Source organism: Podarcis vaucheri, assembly GCF_965113315.1.
Source record: "Podarcis vaucheri genome assembly, chromosome: 2".
Taxonomy (NCBI): domain Eukaryota; kingdom Metazoa; phylum Chordata; class Lepidosauria; order Squamata; family Lacertidae; genus Podarcis; species Podarcis vaucheri.
Genome location: NC_138760.1, coordinates 64,192,915 through 64,211,590, shown reverse-complemented (window position 1 = coordinate 64,211,590; position 18,676 = coordinate 64,192,915). Strand labels below are relative to the sequence as shown.

The window sequence follows — 18,676 nt, the reverse complement described above, 5'->3', positions numbered from 1 at the left end:
TCTGCCTGTTCAACAGGTAGTGTATATGAGTGTGGGTGACTGTGATATCAATTCATTCATTTATTTGTCTGTTTGTAAAATGCCCCACCTTTCCTCTCAAGCGACCTTAGGATGGCAAACAACAAAGTAGCAAACAATGCAATTAAAAATAAAATAAATTGCATTTTATATACATGTAAACATTTTAAGAATTGTATCACAATGTTCATTTTTGCCATAAAAGGGAAAACAGAATGAAGTAGAACGCTTCAGGAAAGTATGTGGGTTCATTTTTCACTAGCCTCCAAGAATGTTCTGGAACTTGGTAAAACCTCACGGAACCTTCCAGACTTTCTCAGAACAGCATTTTCCTTGAACCTCCTGGGATGCCTTCGCCATGCCCTCCATGTTATGTAAGGGCAAGGCATTGCTAGTCAGTCAGTAAAATGAAGTCATACAAAAATGAAGTTCAGAGCTCAGCTGCAGCATTTTGAACTTTGTTCGCTTGCTGTTTTATTGACTAAAAATGCCACTGGCCAATCGTTGGATCTCACTGGGGTCGTGCTTCACTGAGTGGGGGCAAAGACAAGAAAAGTAACCCACTGAACTGATGAACTGTGGTTAACATTCTTAAGGTGAGGCCAACTGTGGCATTGTCCAATGTTTGTGCACAGATCCTTTTCTTGATGCTAGCATCTATCAGTTTCTCTTAAAATTCAAAAGCTCTTATAAACCTAGAGGAAACTTTTGTTTATATTTGCTTGTGAAGGTTATGAATTAAAACAGACTGACAACTCCAAGCATGCAAAATTTGCCATCTTCTATGAAAGGGATAAATAATGGGCTCAGGCTGTGTGGGGGCTACAAAGGCAATAAAAACATCGGGTATTCAGAAGCTGGACAACAGGGAGCAAAAAGCAAACAAGTCTGTGTGAGATGGTGGCTTAAAGTTATGGAACACTTTTGACATAACCTGCTGGTGCACTATGCCTGCAGAGAGAAAGGAAGATGAGAAATCTGCTCTCTTTCTTGATGTGCCAAAGCAAGGCCAACCATATTTAACCCTATTCTCTACAGCATACAGTCTGCAGTTTTTAACCATGACAGTTTTGTACAATAAAATGCTGCGTGCTCATAGTTATGGTGCATGTGCATAGGATTGTAGCCAAAGTGGTTGACTTCCTTCCTTTCTTTTTGCAACAAGGTCTTCACCATAAGATGAAGACTTTCATTTTGATGTTTTCCTTATAGTGTTCCTTTGTATGCTTGCATTCTAAATAAGACATTAACAGCCTCTTTTCACATTTTCATGATGTCAGTTTCTAGGAAAGAGAAATAGCTAAATAAAGTAATTATTTGAAGACCCTATAGTTAATACTGCTCAGTTTTGCAACAGGTTACTGACTCATTCTTTAAAAAGGAGAAAACAGTGGGGAAAGGGGTTGACTGCCAGAGCCTAAATTTGTTAAACTTTTCAGTCCCTTCTAATTTTATTCCAGTCTAGCAAACCACCAACCTTTGTTTTGTGAAGAAAATATGTTTCCATGAATTTTAATAAACATAGATAGGACAAAAATCCCTTCTCACTTTCCATTTCATAGTTGTTTTTGCTTTAGCTGTTCCTACATACTACTGGTGTTGAAGTAGATTTAAATATATGATGAATTATAACAGAACCAGTCTTAGAGTACCTTGCTGCCAAATGCAATCAATTATTTTTCTATTACAATAATTATTGGAACATGCAGCATGTTGAGAATAGCTTGTACTCTCAAATTCAGTTAGCAATGACTAGGGGCCTCCAATTTAATGAAGCCCTGCAACTATAAATAGATGTGCCTATTCTACTGTGATTCACTGCAGTTGTTGGTATGCTTACCATTCATGTCAGTTAATAATAGGTACCTGCTTGCCTGGGTTTGGCCACATTTCTTTTTGGTCCTCTGCTCTCAGTGCTCTAGCAGCAGGGAAGGGAAGAAGGATTTATTGGGATGAATGAGTTTCAGGCAGATGGGAGGAGGTTTCAATCCACAAAATCAAAAGGCTTTCACATTTGTCAGAGAAAAGCTCTCAGTTTCAATTTCTCCTGGTTTTTCATTCTCCCAAACTTTTCAACATCAGTTTGCAGCTTTGTCTTGTTGTTTTTAAAAAGCCATCATGAAAATTTATCAGCATTTGGATGCAAATTTCTCCCAATTTACACATTTTTAGATGCCATTTCACCTAATACACACATTTTTGCAAAGCAATTTTCCCAGCTATAATGCATTTTTGTGTGTTGTTTTCACTAATATGTGGGGGGAGGGGGTTTAACACAATGCCCTGGTCTATGTATTTGTGTACGCATTACTTGGCTGGAGAAGTACATTGCAGAGTTTGGAGAAGTATGAATTTCAAAGGAGGGCAGCATTTTGGTTCACAAATTGTTTCAGAAAGTATGCATTAGGTAGGATCACCTACCTAAGTGCAAACAGAATTGAATTTATCATTTATCCATACCCAGCACACCCCAACCCAGCTGCAGAACTTCCCCCAATCCTGAAGCTGGCATAGTTAATTCACCCTGATCACCACCATTGATGGGAGGCAAATTAAGAAGGGGGGGTGGAGAGAGAGAGATACTTGACATAAAAATAAATAAATTCAAATGTGCTCCACTTGTTTTTAATGTTCATTTTATAAGTCACTTTCAGTTTCACTTTTGGGGAGGAAAAATAGTTCATTGTTATTATTACTATTAATTCAGGAACATTTGAAGGCCCAAATGCAGCCCACATCTGCCATATTCCAGCGCAGGTAGTTTAGTGTGAAACTTATCTGCTACTTAGCTGTCTCTTCCTTGATGTCCCTTCCAGTTTAATATTCTGCTGCTCCATCAGCTCTCGGTGAGTCTGTCATCTGGATGCTACCTTTATCAGACAGTCACAGTTATGTCCAGGTTCAGAGATAATCATTCCTTTGAAATCAGTGCCTAAAACTCTATTGATTTTTATGGAACTCAATCATATACCCACAAGAGTCTATAATCATTTGAAACCTCACACCATAAATGCTACTATTTTATTTTTCTACCAATGTACTACTTATAGCCGGCTGCAATAAATTCACAAGTTATATTTGCTGTTGTTCTCTGGTGTTCAATGTCTTTTTCTCCCCCTGAGATATCATTTATATAGAGATGTGTCATACTATCCCTGGGGCTTGTGTCTCTGAACACTTTTTCCTTTAAAGAAAAAATTCCTCTTGAAGAGCCTTAATCTCCTTTTGCTTTCTCACAAAATGCAATAAACTATGATAATAACATTTTCTTTATCTCTCCTTTTCATTATCTTTATCTTTAATCATGTCGAAAGATTATTAGCAGTCAGTCACATTATATGTTGTGCAGAGATGGAGTCACTCTGGGGTAAAATATGTAAAAGGAAGAAGCTTTATCTCTTCTAATAAAAACTCCTTTGTGAAGCTGTGGTGGATTTGTCATTAGGAAACCATGCTTTGATACCAGGCAATTTCATTTGTGTTCAACTAGATTGGCGCATGATCCCAACTTTATGGAAGAAAGAATTAAGAAGCATATACCTTCTGAATGTCAGCAAAAATTATATCCCCTGGGCTCATGTATCTCATATGTTATGCATATCACTGGACAAGTGAGCTGTCATTTATTTCTGACAGAATCTGTGAACAGCTTAATGGCTTGGTGTTATGAAGGGAGAACTTGACATTATCAGGGCAAAATTGTGGTTCCATTTGCAGAGGTAACAAGATCAGGGAGCAAACCTTTTGGGGAGCACTGAGGGAAATGCTGGCCATCAAGGCCATTTCTGCCTTGCCCCACATCCACTGAAGAGCAGGGAGTGTCTTTCCAGTTAAGTGACATTTGAGTAAACTTACCTGGAGCATCAAGCCCCATGAGTGGCAGAGACAGACTGAAATGTTTCATTGGTGGTTACAACAACCACTGGAGGCAATTGCCTCCAGAAGGTTCTCTGTTAGAATAAGAGTAGCAGAGAGCAGTGCCTCTCTATTGACCTGTGATGGGTGGACAAGTTTTACATGAAAAGGTTGTGGTTTTTTTTGCCATGGTGGCTCTCATTATTTTTTGCTACCGTTGCATTAATTAGGATGTGCCTGATTCTTCTCCTGCATTCTGCTATTTAGGGTGGACTTGTCCCCATTAGCAACATTGACTGGTGGAGTCATATAAATGGGGTGGGTGGGTGTGGGAGAGAGAGAGAGAGATCCCTTGCTTATTGATTTAATCTTTGTGAATTTGGTATAGAACTATTTTTTCCTGTGCATTGACTATGCAGCTCTGTTAGCTGATTGCAGCATTTTTATTAATTGTTTGTGTTTTTCATAATATTGTGTTTGTATGATGCGATTAGTTAGCCTGGGCTTTCTTTTTGAGGGAAAACCCCATAATTTTACAGATAAAAACATTAACAAAGATGATGGTGACCTAGGCTCACTGCCAGCCAGATATGGAGTCTAAAAGAGAGGTGATTTGCAGAGTCAGATTTGCAGACAGAATCAGCCGGCAAGGACAGGGTTAAGCACCACACTTACCTGTTGAGTCTTCACTGCGGGTACCCTCCAACCCCTACAACCTAGCTGGAAATCTTGTATTTCCTTCCTTGATTAAATAAGACACTCATTTAGATTCCAGCTTCCAGCAAAGGAAATTGTATACCAGGTAATCAATAAATAACAGCACTAAAAAAAATCAACAAATATTTCAATAATCATTTCCACTGGACCAAATGTGGTCCAATTCCTGTGGGAAAGCACTAGCCCAACTGATTGTTAGCTAGTCACCAGCCTTATGCTGCTAGACAGTTTGCCCTGGCTACTTAAGATTAAGTAATCTCTTTCAACTCTATTACATAATAACTATTCTGTTGCATTGTTCTATATTGTTATATAGGTCATGCTCTGTTTTAATGACATTCACAGTTCTCCAGCTGTAGATATACACCCTCAGCTTGCTTTTGCAGCTCAAATTAGACAATATTTAATGATTCCTAAATGTGAGATGTCATATCCCTCTAGGAGGAGTTTTAACATTTAAACTAATAAGCAGTTCGTTTGCTTTGTTCAAAACATTTTGGACTCTAACTGCCTTTGGCATTGGTTTGATTAAAAGCTGATTTAATTGTCTGCATTGTGCCTACAAGAAAAATGAAAAGCACGCAGAGGTTTTTTATGATGGTTTTTCTTCCAGCAAAGAAAATGAAAATATGGTGGTGGACAAAAGGGGTACAGTTATGTGCACACTGACATCAGCACCATACTCTGAAGTTCCAATGAAAATATTAGACAAAGAGATACTAGGGACCAATGCCAAGGGCTGGTCACCTGTGGTTTCAAGCCTCCCACTCTGCTCTCATTTGTCCCCTAACTCTTGTCCCACCCAACCTATGTGTTGGGAAGAAAAACATAATCCAAAGAATATATACTGCCATAGGAACCCAAAGAGTAGACAGAGCTGCAAGTACACAGCAACTACTATATTCTGTGGGGGAAATAAGGGGTATATATTTTACATGCCTGCAAAAAAATAGGTGCTGGTGGATGTAGGAGGGAGTATGTAGACTGCTCCCATTCAATTCTGGTTACAGTGGTCCCTTGGTTCTCAAAAGCCTTGGTACTCAAACTACTTGGAACCCAAACACTGCAAACCCAGAAGTTAAGTGTTCCATTTTGCGAACTTCTCGGAAGCCGAATTTTGAGTGTTACGCTTCCGTTTTGAGTGCCGCACTTCCGTTTTGAGTGTTACGCTGAGATCTGTCTGTTATTGCTCTCTTTTTTGCGTTTTTGCTTTTGCAGCTCTTTTTTATTTTGTTTTTGTGGCTGTGTGGAACCCAGTTCAGCTACTGATTGATTGATTGATTGATTGATTGTGTGACTGCAGTACATTGTTTATTGCTTTCATTTTATGGATCAATGATCTGGTTAGATAGTAAAATTCATGTTAAATTGCTGTTTTAGGGGTTGTGTTTAAAAGTCTGGAATAGATCGTTCCATTTTGCATTAGTTTCTATGGGAAAGCACGCCTTGGTTTTGGAATGCTTTGGTTTTGGAACGGACTTCCAGAACGGTTTAAGCTTGAGAAGCAAGGTACCACTGTATTTGCTTCATAACCTGTTGGATATACCAGTTTCATCACAAACTGGTGCAAATGGCATAGTGAAACCAGAGGCGCAACACGCATGATGAACTGCTTTCTGTGAATGTCTCACTAAATTGGAGCTGCCTCTTATAATTAGATTTCAAGTGCCACCAATGTAGTTGTGTATTTGTGTCAACGAGGGCCCCATTCCTGCCCCTCTCCACCTGGCCCAGGGTGGGGCCTGACAGGCCTCTTAAGGACTGCTGTGGCTCCTGTCCAGCAAGGACTGGGGTATTTGGGGAAAAGCTTTGTTGGGAGTTTTTGCTGTTGTTGCTGATATCACTGATATTAACTTTTTGTAGCTTTATTTTTATGCGGAAATTGTTCAGTTTGGTTAAGTAGTTTTTAATGTGTTTTATTTATTTTTCTGACTACTTTGCTGTATTTGCAATTAGGTAAATCTTTTCATATTGCAAGCCGCCTTGAGCATTGTTTTAACTGTGGAGAAGCGGCATACAAATAAAATGATGATGATTATGTTCTGACAAGGATGCAATGTTCTTTCTACCACAGCATTGTAGACTTTCACAAGCTTCTTAGAAGGCAGCAATATGAGCTCAGAATAAAAACAATAGACCTCTGTTGATCTTTCACTAGATATTCTCCAAGTCCTCCTTATTGTAAGCCCCAGAAGTGGTCACAAAAGGACAAGGTTCTAGGCATGCCAGTAGTAACCATAGCAAGCAGGACTCTAGACACCTTCCAACCCTTCAAATTCTGTTCATATCCTGCAGATCTATTAGCAAAATTTATGAGCAGTTTTGGGACTTCCGTGATAATGAATCTGTGAATTCTCTGCTTCAGGCTATGCTGCCCTTTTGAGTTGATTACTGGTAGAAATTAAGAGGAGGAGCAGGAGCAGTAGTAGTAGTGTTTTAATTTATTACCTGTCTATAACCCTGAGCTCCCAGCATGGGTTACAACTTAGAATGACTTAAAATCACAAAAATATGGTGGGTAAAGAGACTTGTATTCAGCTTGCCTGAAAAGTGTATTATGAAGATGCCAGATGCAGAAAGTGCATCTCTTATCACACTAGACTATGGAGCCATCAATAACATTGAAAGTGGATTCAGGAAACAAAAAAGGAAATGCATTCATAAGTAATGAAAATTCTGATTTTTACTACAGCAATATGGAGTGATGGCCATTAGTCTAGATGCTTCTTTACAAAGCTTTCTAAGATAACTTCCTTAATATTAGCATTCACACCAGACTTCTTCAGCGAAGCACTACAAGAGATGTTTTAGTGTGTTTTGAAAGCTGAACACAGCAGGATTGCAGCTGAGAATACAGTCATAATGGGAATACTTTAGTACTTGTGTGTTTTTTTAGACTGTGGCTTTTTGAACGGTGAATATATCCTGAGATGGCAACTTAAACTGTTGCTATTGATACTGATCACTGTTGGATATAAGAGACGAATCTGCAGAGATAATGGGGGTGCTTTCAAGTCAGTGTAGATGTTGCATATGTTCCAAATGGATTATTGCCAACAGATTTGTTTTTTTAAAGAACTCATTGGATTTTCTGCAAAAAGGGTTTATCAGAATTAAAATGGGGGGGGGGTGGAGGTGACTAGCAATTTGTTGCTAACAGTGCTATGTGGATGCTGCAAAAAAACCTGCATGGATGAGGAATACTGTTCCACAATAAATTCTTGTCTGGAAGTACCTTAGATTTAAACTTTTGGAACAAGCAATGTTTTGTCTGATAAGACATAGCTGATGAGTGTTACATGAATGGGCCTAATCTCTCTGTTTTCCAGGGATTTGTTCTCTGCCTTTGCTACAAGCCTTGAGTGTTTAAAAGGGGCTCTGTTTCTCTGTATATTTACAGCTTCATCACCCCTGTGGTCAGGGGACTCATGCTATTTTCTTGATCAGCTCTTATATTCTTCAGGCAATGCTTACATTCATTTTTCCTCTTGCAGTTTGTTGCCCATCCGAACTGTCAGCAGCAGTTGCTCACCATGTGGTATGAAAATCTCTCAGGCTTACGCCAGCAGTCCATTGCTGTGAAATTCTTGGCTGTTTTCGGAGTCTCCATCGGCCTTCCATTCCTTGCCATAGCATATTGGATCGCTCCCTGCAGCAAGGTACAGATTGGTTAAGGTGCATGTTTGTTTATCATTACTTACACACTGTAAATTCCTGTGGGGCTTGATACCAAGGCAGATGCTTAACTAAGACCACAAACAAATATTGACATCCTGGTTGCAAGAGGGCTAGAAGAAAGTCTCAAGGGTTTCCTGTGGGGTGATAAAGGGATAGGAAGAAACCAGCCAGGCAGCTCCGAAATTGTTTTGAAATTTGTTCCCCAAAGTGCTAGAGATGAGAAGGAGAAGGATGCTATTTAGAGACAGGTGGGGAAAGCACAAATAAAAATAGGAAATAAGGGATGGCATAATGGACGTGGGTGGCGCTGTGGGTTAAACCACAGAGCCTAGGACTTGCCAATCAGAAGGTTGGCGGTTCGAATCCCCATGACAGGGTGAGCTTCCGTTGCTCAATCCCTGCTCCTGCCCACCTAGCAGTTCGAAAGCACATCAAAGTACAAGTAGATAAATAGGTACTGCTCGGCGGGAAGGTAAACGGCATTTCCGTGCGCTGCTCTGGTTCACCAGAAGCGGCTTAGTCATGCTGGCCACATGACCCGGAAGCTGTACGCCGGCTCCATCAGCCAATAAAGCGAGATGAGCACCGTAACCCCAGAGTTGGCCATGACTGGACCTAATGGTCAGGGGTCCCTTTACCTTTACCTAATGCCAATTTTACTAGTTATTAGGGGTCATGGGTGGATGCAATTTTAGAAGAATCAGCTAAGAAACCTTGCTCCTGTTGTTACTACTACATGCACATCCCCTTCAGCCGGGTAGCCCAACAGCAAGATGACTGCAGGTTTCCTATCTGTCCCTTAGGCCTAATGACTGCTATCAACCCAAGCTGTCACATGCAGTACATTTAAGGGAACTGACACATGAGGAAGGTGACACTGTAAGGCACTGTAGGTGACATGGTGCCCTTCAGATGTTATTGGAATACAACTTGCAGGATCCCTGATCATGAGGTTAATGGGAGCAGTGGCGAACTTTGGACTCTTAAATTGCAGTGGCACCCTGTGTTATGCTAAAATTCAATGCCCCCCCCATGTGCCTCTCGCACTCTGTTCCACAGCATTGTTTTGGTGCCTCCTGCAGGGCAGTGCCCAGCAGTACCACAAAACCGCCTCTGATGGGAATTGGAGCCAAACTGCATCTGTAAGGCAACGTTTTCAGTGTCATAATCACCTAGGCATGGTTTGCATTTAACAAAATGAAAAAAACAGAGACAAAAACCAGACAGTAACTGAAATCAAGGCAGTAACTGAAACCTGCTAAGCCACTCATGTCCAAGCACCAGCTGAACAGATATCAGTTAGAGAGATATCCAAAATATTAGGTTTTGGGAAAGGGAGAAGTGTTGGGATGATTCTGAAGGTCTGAGGTTCTGCATTATTTATCTTCCTACAAATTATATTTTTATGAAGTTTTGAAAGCTGCCATTCCAAGGACGATTTCCACAGCTTTCATCAGACTAACAAAGAAAATAAAATATTGATGCAGCCCTGATCGAACATGGAATTTTTGACCTCACTGGAGAAGAGCAGTTATATTAAAAAGAGTTTCTATGCAACCTTATTTCCGTGGCAATGCATGCAGTACTTTGATTGTGTGATGTACACCTGGGTCTCTGTTGGTATAGGCTGCCATCCAGTGTCTACTTACCTACAATTCCCACTGAAGTCAGTGGGCATTCTGAGTAAACATGTATCAGATTCCACAAATCCAGAGATGTGCTGCTTCTGCATACAGCTGCTTAGACAAATAGTATCAATGTTATCTCCACCAACACCACATACACACAAAAAGTCATCAGGACAAAGCAGCAGTTCTTCCCTATATTGTTGCAGGTAGATACTGCAGAACAAATGTTATGAAATAAGAAGCCAGAGTGCCTTGGCTAGAATAAATTCTAAGCACTGAATTGACTTTTCACAATTAGTGTTCACACTGCAATTATCGTCATCGTACCCTCTCAATACTAAAGCCAAGTGGTCCCATGCCTATCATTTTGGAAGGGAAATATTCAAAAAAAATAAGGTAGTGGACTGCATACTAGAGGCACACCCCAGGTACTGTATGTGAAAGTGCATTCATTTGTAAAATAAATGTTTTTTTTAAAAAAACTGCACAACAAACAGCTTAACTTAGTGCCATCCAGAGCCCAAAGCAGGCATAGGCAAACTCAGCCCTCCAGATGTTTTGGGACTACAACTCCCATCATCCCTAGCTAACAGGACCAGTGGTCAGGGATGATGGGAATTATAGTCTCAAAACATCTGGAGGGCCGAGTTTGCCTATGCCTGGCCTAAAGGATCCTGACAGCATCTAAGCTACAGAATGTTAAGAGTATCATTTGGGAGCAAAGGAATATGAGGAAGTAGAATGAGCCTGCTTGAGCCCCCAACAACAGCTTGTAATATCTACAAAGTAGGTATTAGGACAGGGAGATGAGGTTAAAAAAAGCAAAACTACTTTTCTTCCCTGCACTAAATGGGGAGGTTTCAATTGTGGCTATTAAAAGGGTGCGCGTGCACACACACACACACACACACACACACACATATAATAAAATATCCAATAACGTAAAAACAAAACCACAAAATGCAGTAAACCACTGTCAAAATAAAAATAGTTAAGATAGGACCTGAAAAGTCTAGAAAGCTGAAAAATGTAAAACCAAAACAAAGCACCGTAGTTGTACCCATTCTAGAAAGATTATTCATCCAAAGGCCTTCTTAGTCTTAATTTAAACAGGTGCCTAAAGGCTGATAACATTGGGGCTTGGTAGATCTCAGTGAGTTGGGGTATTTTACAAGTTTTGTTCTGCAGGGAGAAAGGGATGTACGTTAGTTTGGGGGATCCTTCAGGCTTTTCACTGCCAGCAGGGTTGAAATGAGAGGAAAGGTGTGTTTTTTAATATTAACCAGCCTATACGTAATATAAAATTCTCAAAAACTTTCCTCAGGACAATATTTTCTGTACTCAATATGAGAATATCCATCCATAGGTGTTTGGACCTTTATGCTGAGTTGTTTATGCAAAAATGTGCTTCAAATTATATCAACACTTCATGAACTTGCTATGTTAGTATTGTGGAAGCTAAGTTTCAGGTCTGGCAAAAATATTTGTGTGTGCTTTAAGCTTTAAAAGAGATGTTCTGGCTTCAAATAATCCTTTGTTTATATGATTAAAGTGAATATAGAAGCACTATGGAAATACTGGGATAAAGATAATAGATTTTGATCTCACATTTGGAGAAAACCATTTAAGTCTTTATGAAGTCCCCTAGGTTTTTCAGAAGTGTGACAAGTTTGTAAATTTGTTTGTAGTCTTTTCTTTCTTTCTCTCTTTCTTTTTTCTTTAAAGATAATATTTCTCTCTTGAACAATTACTGGTACATTATTGCAAGAGTTTATTGGCAAAGTTGAAAATTTAAAATGTTGAAACTTCATAGTGAAAACTTGTTACAATGTGGTGGAGTGGGCAAGGACCAAAGTAGATTAAACAGCTATGGATCTGTGACTTCCTGGACATTTCCAGAATCCAGCTGTCTTTAGCAGTGTCCGGGCAGAAATTGGAAAAAATGTCTGGGGGAAAATGTCCAGGAAAAAATGTCCAAACTTATGGTAGCCAATGGCAGCAGTGCCATTTTTGCAATTTTTTTTAAAAAATAGAAATAACTCAAAAATGACAAATAAATTGCAACTTGGTCCCCCAAAAGCTAAAAACAACTCAACAACTTTGCCCCCACCCCAAAAAAAAAGCTCGGATGTTTTGAAATATGGCAACCTTACTTTTAGGTCCCAGGAGGTAATGACTTATAAGTACAACTTCTGGGCGATCCTTATTTTGGAAATGTCACATGTACAAGTGCATAGGTACTATCAGCAGGACTGTGTTAGAATACCTGTAAGTGAAGTATTTGTGTTTCAAATCCATGACTTAGAAGTAGATGCCACTGAAATTACTGAAATTGCCTTACTCTTAAATAATGCTTCAGGCATTGAAATTGTGCCATGTAAACCTGAAGAAAGTCTTGCTTTTCTTACGGCAGAAATGTTGAAGTCAGCTTCATGGCTTTGTATGTCCTTTGTCTTCAGCTGGGACAGACACTCCGGAGCCCCTTCATGAAGTTTGTGGCGCACGCCGTTTCTTTCACCATTTTCCTTGGACTCTTAGTAGTGAACGCCTCAGACCGATTTGAAGGAGTCAAGCTGCTACCCAATGAAACTGCCATGGATCATCCCAAACAAATATTTAGGGTAAAAACAACACAGTTCTCATGGACAGAAATGCTCATCATGAAATGGGTTCTAGGTAAGTGGAAATGCAATCACCTATTGTTCTCGTAGGCACAGGTCAAGGGGACACAGACCGATGGCAGTGAAGAGCAAAGTCAGGGCTAAAAGCTGGAGCTCAGGGATGCCTCTGAAAGGGGCCTTCTCTGTGGAATCTTTCATCCCCTGACAGTAACATTACATCAGAGGTACCTAAGTGGTGCCCTGCAGATGTTGTCAAGCTACAGCTACCACTCTCTTTGATCATTGGCCTAATTGGAGATAATTGGAGTTGGGCTAATGGGAGTTGGAGGCCAATAGCATCTAGGAGGGGCACAGATTCCCCATCCTTGGTGTTTTAAAAAAGACTCTTGCCAACAGGAATTATGAGGAAGGCATGAAGATCCAGTGGTGAGGCTGTTGGCTAAAGAAGTGAATTGGTATCTGCCTTGTGTGTGTCCGTGTGAAGATTTTGGTACCTTGCTCATAATCAGAGAAATCTTTATCACTACTGCTCCAGGCACTCTGGAATAATGTTGGATTTTATTCATTTATTTATTTTTATCCGACTTTCTAGAAGAGTGTCGTTTGATTTTCTCATTTAAATTGCTTCTAGGAAGTTATACCATTCTGTTTAATAGCTTGCCAATTCTGATACAGCTTTATGAATGTTTTCAAGGGCTGATAACAAACAGTGTAGCTCAGCTCAGTTGCATTTGTTTTGAGCAGTGCTTGAAGTCCCATGGGGGAGAAAACATTTGCCTACATGATTGACTGCCCTCTCTCTTGCTATCCATTGGTAAGCAAATTATCTTGGAACTCAAACACTAAGACTGTCTCTACTTTGTCCAAACAGCCTTGGTGGTCCTGTATAACACACCTGATCTTTCCAAGCCAAATTGTGCCAATGCGTGGATCTTATAATTCCCCAGTGAATTATATGGCAGTCTGAGAAAATCAGTAAGATCATAGCAGGCAGCATTGACATGAGAGAACAAAGTTTACATGGGAGAACAATGCACAAAACCCCTCAGAAGCTGCTTTCCTGGGTGCTGTTTCACTTTCTTAGGCTGAAGGTCAAACCACTTGTGATGTGTCTCATAGTTTACTCTGCCATGCTTGGTTTATTTTTTTATAAATAAATAGCAGATGTGATACGGGGAAGCCCAAACTGGATTAAGTCCACTGTGTATTGGCAGGAGGTATAGCTCTTTGCCCCTGCAATGGACCCAATCAGAATCTACCCTCCTCAAAATAATAATAATAATAATAATAATAATAATAATAATAATAATACCCCGCCCGTCCAGCAGGGTTTTCCCAGCCATTCTGGGCAGCTCCCAACAGTATATTAAAAAAACAATAAAACATCAAACATTAAAAACTTCCCCAAACAAGACTGCCTTCAGTTATCTTCTAAAAGTCAGATTTCCTTGACAGCTGATAGGAGGGCGTTCCACAGGGCGGGCACCATAAGAAGGCCCTCTGCCTGGTTCCCTGTAACCTCACTTCTCGCAGTGAAGGAACTGCCAGAAGGCCCTCGGAGCTGGAGCTCAGTGTCCGGGCTGAACAATGCGGGGTGGAGATGCTCCTTCAGGTATACTGGGCCGAGGCTGTTTATACACCTGCTGTTAGCAATGAGAGAAAAGGTCCCATTGAAAATAGCAAGTACTGGGTGCCTCCTTAGGAAAACAGGAATCGGCCTCATACTTAGTCAGACCATCTAGCTCAGTATTATGCACAGAGACTGGCAGTGGCTCTCCAGAATTTCAAATCCGGGTTTCTCTCAGAGCCCCCTGGCAATGCTGGGGATTGAACCAGGGATGTTCCGCATGCAAAGCAGATGCTCTACTACTCTGCTCTGCTGTGTGGCCACTAACCAATATGCCTATGTTCCCCCTCTACTGTTGGAGGCAGCATGCTTCTGAATCCCAGTTCCTGGAAACTGCAGGAAGAGAGGACTGCAGTGCTCAGGACCTGCTTGCATACCTGAATTGAATTTCTACACCTGCTGTGCCACAACTGACAGGGCAGCGGGTGGGCCCATGTTTTTTTCCTGGGTTGCCCCAGGCTGACATGGTTTTGTGAAACTAAGGAAGCCTCCCATGCAGAGGTGCTCCAAATTCTACCTGGAAGATTTGCAGCTGAGTTATTTTTGTCAAAAGCTGGTACTGTCCTTCAGACAATGGAATCTCCTGGCTCTGAGCCTGCTCATTTACAGTGCAAATAAAGATATGCAATCTTTGTGCATCCCAAATGAAAGTGCGTTAAACAACAGTTGTGTGGGATATTAGATTTGGGAAAGTGAATAAGCGACAAGATGTAAAAAATTCATGAATGACAATATGAATTATTTATTTCTTTTAAATCATATTGAAATGCCTCCCAGGAGATCTGTATTTTGAGAAAGGAATGCTTTTTTAGGTAGCAGGTGCATGACAAGTGAAGAAAATTCAGGATATTTGTTTGCCCTCTCCACCCACCCCCAAGATATCTTCCATTTTCACTACTGTTCTCTGAGAATAACTGCCCACAACCTGTGCAAGCTCTCTCTGCAGCCTAGATAAAGAATATAATATTTTACATCTTGCTACAATTTTTTTCTGGTTTCCCCCCAATTATTTTCTCAATTACATCACAAATGAAACCTCACTCAGTCAGGATGATAATATTTGGAATTAAGCAGAGTGAATTGAATTTCAATGAAAAAAACTGCATTTGATGTGAAAACTGGTCCTGCGACATTAACAATTCTTCATAGCTGAGTTTTGGGTGGAAAATAATGAATTACTACAAAATTTCTCCTGGTTGCTATTGGTGTAGCATAGTCGCTATGAGCCACCTTTTGCTCCACACTTTCTAATCACAGGTTCACACTTTAAAGCTCCATGTCTGAGCACTTCTTTTTTACCTGCCTCTTTCCTCAGGAAAACCCATGCTTTGACCCAAAATCCGAATAAACAGCAGTGTGGGTTTTCTGAGGATTGCCATTTACTCTGACTCAGCAGTATAGACTAGGCTTTTGTGGGTAAAATGCCAGGGCAAAAACAACAACCCAAGTGATCAGACATGGCATTTTAAAGCGTGGACCTGTGTCTAGAAATGTGACACAAAAGAAAGTCTGGATGAGCCCTAAGCTACAAATCAGGAGGTCCTTGGTTTGAATTTTGCTTCTGCCATGAACTCACTAGGCGGCCTTAGGCCAGACACCACCACTTAACTTAGCGTTGCCATACGTCCAGATCTTCCTGGACACGTCCAGGATTCCAATGACGGAATTAGCATGTGGGAGGAATTTGGGGAAATCAGCAAAATGTCCAGATTTTTACTTCTTGAAATGTCGCAACCCTATTTTAACTTCTCTTACAGGGTTATTGTGGGGATTGCAACTATAACATGTACATGAAGTGCTTTGAGGACTTGGCAGAACTATTGTTGTCGGTGTTGGTTGTGATTTATTATACTGAGAGTCAGTGAATATTCGGAAGGACAGCTATAAGAGAACATAGATTGCTCTGGCCACTAAGTTTTTGCATTCCAGGAGGGACCACATTTTGGGTGGAGCTGAAGAAATGCTGCCTTTGCCGTGTTGCTCAGGGGAGAGAGGCAGAGAGACAGTGTTTTTGCAAGTTTAATGCAACATCTGGTGCCTGGGCATGGCTGAGGATTTTGAGGGACACACCTTTGCCAACCTTGCTGATGACATGATGCCAAGTTTGTCTGCCCTCCCCTCCTCCCCTCAGGTATGATATGGTCCGAATGCAAAGAAATCTGGGAAGAAGGCCCCCGGGAATACGTCATGCATCTTTGGAACCTGTTGGATTTTGGGATGCTTTCGATCTTTGTAGCTTCTTTCACTGCCAGATTCATGGCTTTTCTCAAGGCATCAGAAGCACAACAATACGTGGACCTGTACGTTCCCGTTGATGACCTCAGTAATGCCACCCTTCCTCCTCAGGTTGCCTACTTCACATATGGTAAGAGAGGGTTGTTACTTAATACATTTTTGTTGCTCCAGCTCAGGCGGAAGCAGCAAAGTTCTTCTCCTGAAGGTCAGGGGATGTTTGCAAATTATTCATTAAATGTGTCCAATTGAGCCAGTTTGTTAAAACAACTAATACAGAATCAGACAAGTCTGCTCTTAAATGAAATTCCAGATTTGTATGGAGATCAAACCGAATGCAGTTGTATGAACAACCTCAAGGCCGCACAGGAGAAGAACCTCTGCATTGTCAAGGTTCACCGTACAAAAGGTAACCTACAGATGAAGGGATCTGCTTTGTGTTCCCAAAGAAAAAGAGACCGAGCGAACGAGACATTCACAGCTTGATAATATGTATGTACATTTAGCAGGTGAAACTCCTGGGGAAGCGTTGGCATATGACTCACTGCTAGGGTAGGACCCCTTAGTATTTCTCCAAGGGGAAAAAGGAAAAGAAACATTTGGCTAAAGTTATCACTGACTGCCAGCAGCTCCTTAGTAAAAGGGCACTAGGTTAAAAAAAATAAAAATCAAAGTTTTGTCTGGTCTGGTGACAGATGGCAATTTCCCAAATCAGGTTTTGCAAAACTAAAATCCCAATTCAAAGCACCATTCCCACACTGTGAGCTTGTTGTCAAAATGCATTGAGAGAGATTCCTCCAGATGAGGAAATACAAGTGAGGTCAAAACTGAATTATCAGTGCCCAACATGCATTTGGAAACCCAGCAGCATGTCTGTGCTTTAAAGGTGATGGTGGTGATTTGCAGGCAAAAGCATGCAGGTGCTTAACCTTCATCTTTTCCCTGCTTTCCAAGCTGTTTTCCCTGTATGATATCAAATATGCACGCAGAGCTTTCATGGGGGTGGGGAGAGAGAGCATCTGGGGGGTTGCAGGGGAAAGGGGAGGGTTAAGCACTACACCCCTCAGTCTTTGCTTCTCACTTGCAAATTGTGTCTGTAGTGCCTCCTTAAATGTAAGGGGTGATCTGTGTGCAGAAGTCCCTGGGGTTTGCCTGATCTCAACCTCCTATATTCCAATATACATCTTTGGAATGCACAGCAGAATCTCTTTGGGCCTCTTTGGATTTTGATGTGTTAATGTAATTTGTCAACAATTGTAGAAACAGGATTGTAGCTGTTTCAGGACTAGGTCACCAAAAGCAGGCTGAAATGTTTTTCTTCTGTCACACAAAGTTGCCATAATTTTGAGCCATACATCTTCTGGGCTCGGTTGTTACAGTTGCCTGGGAAAAAACCTGCAGAACAGGGAAGCCATGAAATAATACAGTATTCAGATGTAATGTGACACAATGTACTTTTATTGAATTTGGAAGAGCAACGCTGATTTCTTATAACACCCAGATGCAGAACACTTGGAAATAATTTACATTTTCTCTAAGAAAACGTGTCAGGACAAACTTTGTTCACACACATAGTAAAGCAGTTACTAAGCAGGGCATGCATATGGATTATATTCTTTTTTGACACTGCTAGACCATTTTACCTTTTTCTATTACATATTGTGGGGTAAGTGCTCCCTCTTGTGGAACAACTGTGTAATCAGCATTATTCTGAAGTACAAAGTGAAAAAAGCAAGAAAGGATTTTCCTGTAATGTAATTCACAGAATTCTACACAAAAATGGAAATACTAAAACATCCAACTAGTTATCATAAAAGTAGACATTCAGACAAGGGCCTGTCAGAGACTTGATATTTCTGCCTATTATTTCTCTTCTTAGTTATTTGTGTGTCTGTCTGTTTATAATACCTCAGTCAGCATCTTTGTTCTGAATAATCATAGTATTGGATGGCTGAGTTTCCTCATTTCTTTTTGTAAACATATTTGCTAAATTCAAGTGAAAGAAAAAAAGGAAAAGACAACAGAAGCCTCTAAATACTACACTAGATTAAGAAAAATTAAGTAAAGGAAAAAGATAATATAAATTGGAATACAGTGGTACCCCGAGTTTCAAATGACTCAGGTTACAAACGCTTCGGGTTACAAACTCCGCTAACCAGGAAGAGTTACCTCAAGTTGAGAACTTTGCCCCAGGATGAGAACAGAAATTGTTGGTGGCGGCACAGCAGCAGTAAGAGGCCCCATTGGTGAAAGCACGCCTCTAGTTAAGAACAGTTTCAGGCTAAGAACGGACCTCCAGA

The 18,676-nt window shown here is 40.7% G+C and overlaps 1 protein-coding gene across 2 annotated transcripts in view; it reads left to right on the top strand.

Annotated features, from left to right (window-relative positions):
* The window catches only part of TRPC7 (transient receptor potential cation channel subfamily C member 7), a 108,699-nt gene that overhangs the window by 58,842 nt on the left and 31,181 nt on the right, over positions 1–18,676 (top strand). For both annotated transcript variants that reach the window (XM_082211558.1, XM_082211557.1), the window contains exons 4-6: positions 8,085–8,249; positions 12,356–12,572; positions 16,276–16,509. In XM_082211558.1, the coding sequence (XP_082067684.1) occupies positions 8,085–8,249; positions 12,356–12,572; positions 16,276–16,509 (616 nt within the window). The remainder of the gene's footprint in view (positions 1–8,084; positions 8,250–12,355; positions 12,573–16,275; positions 16,510–18,676) is intronic.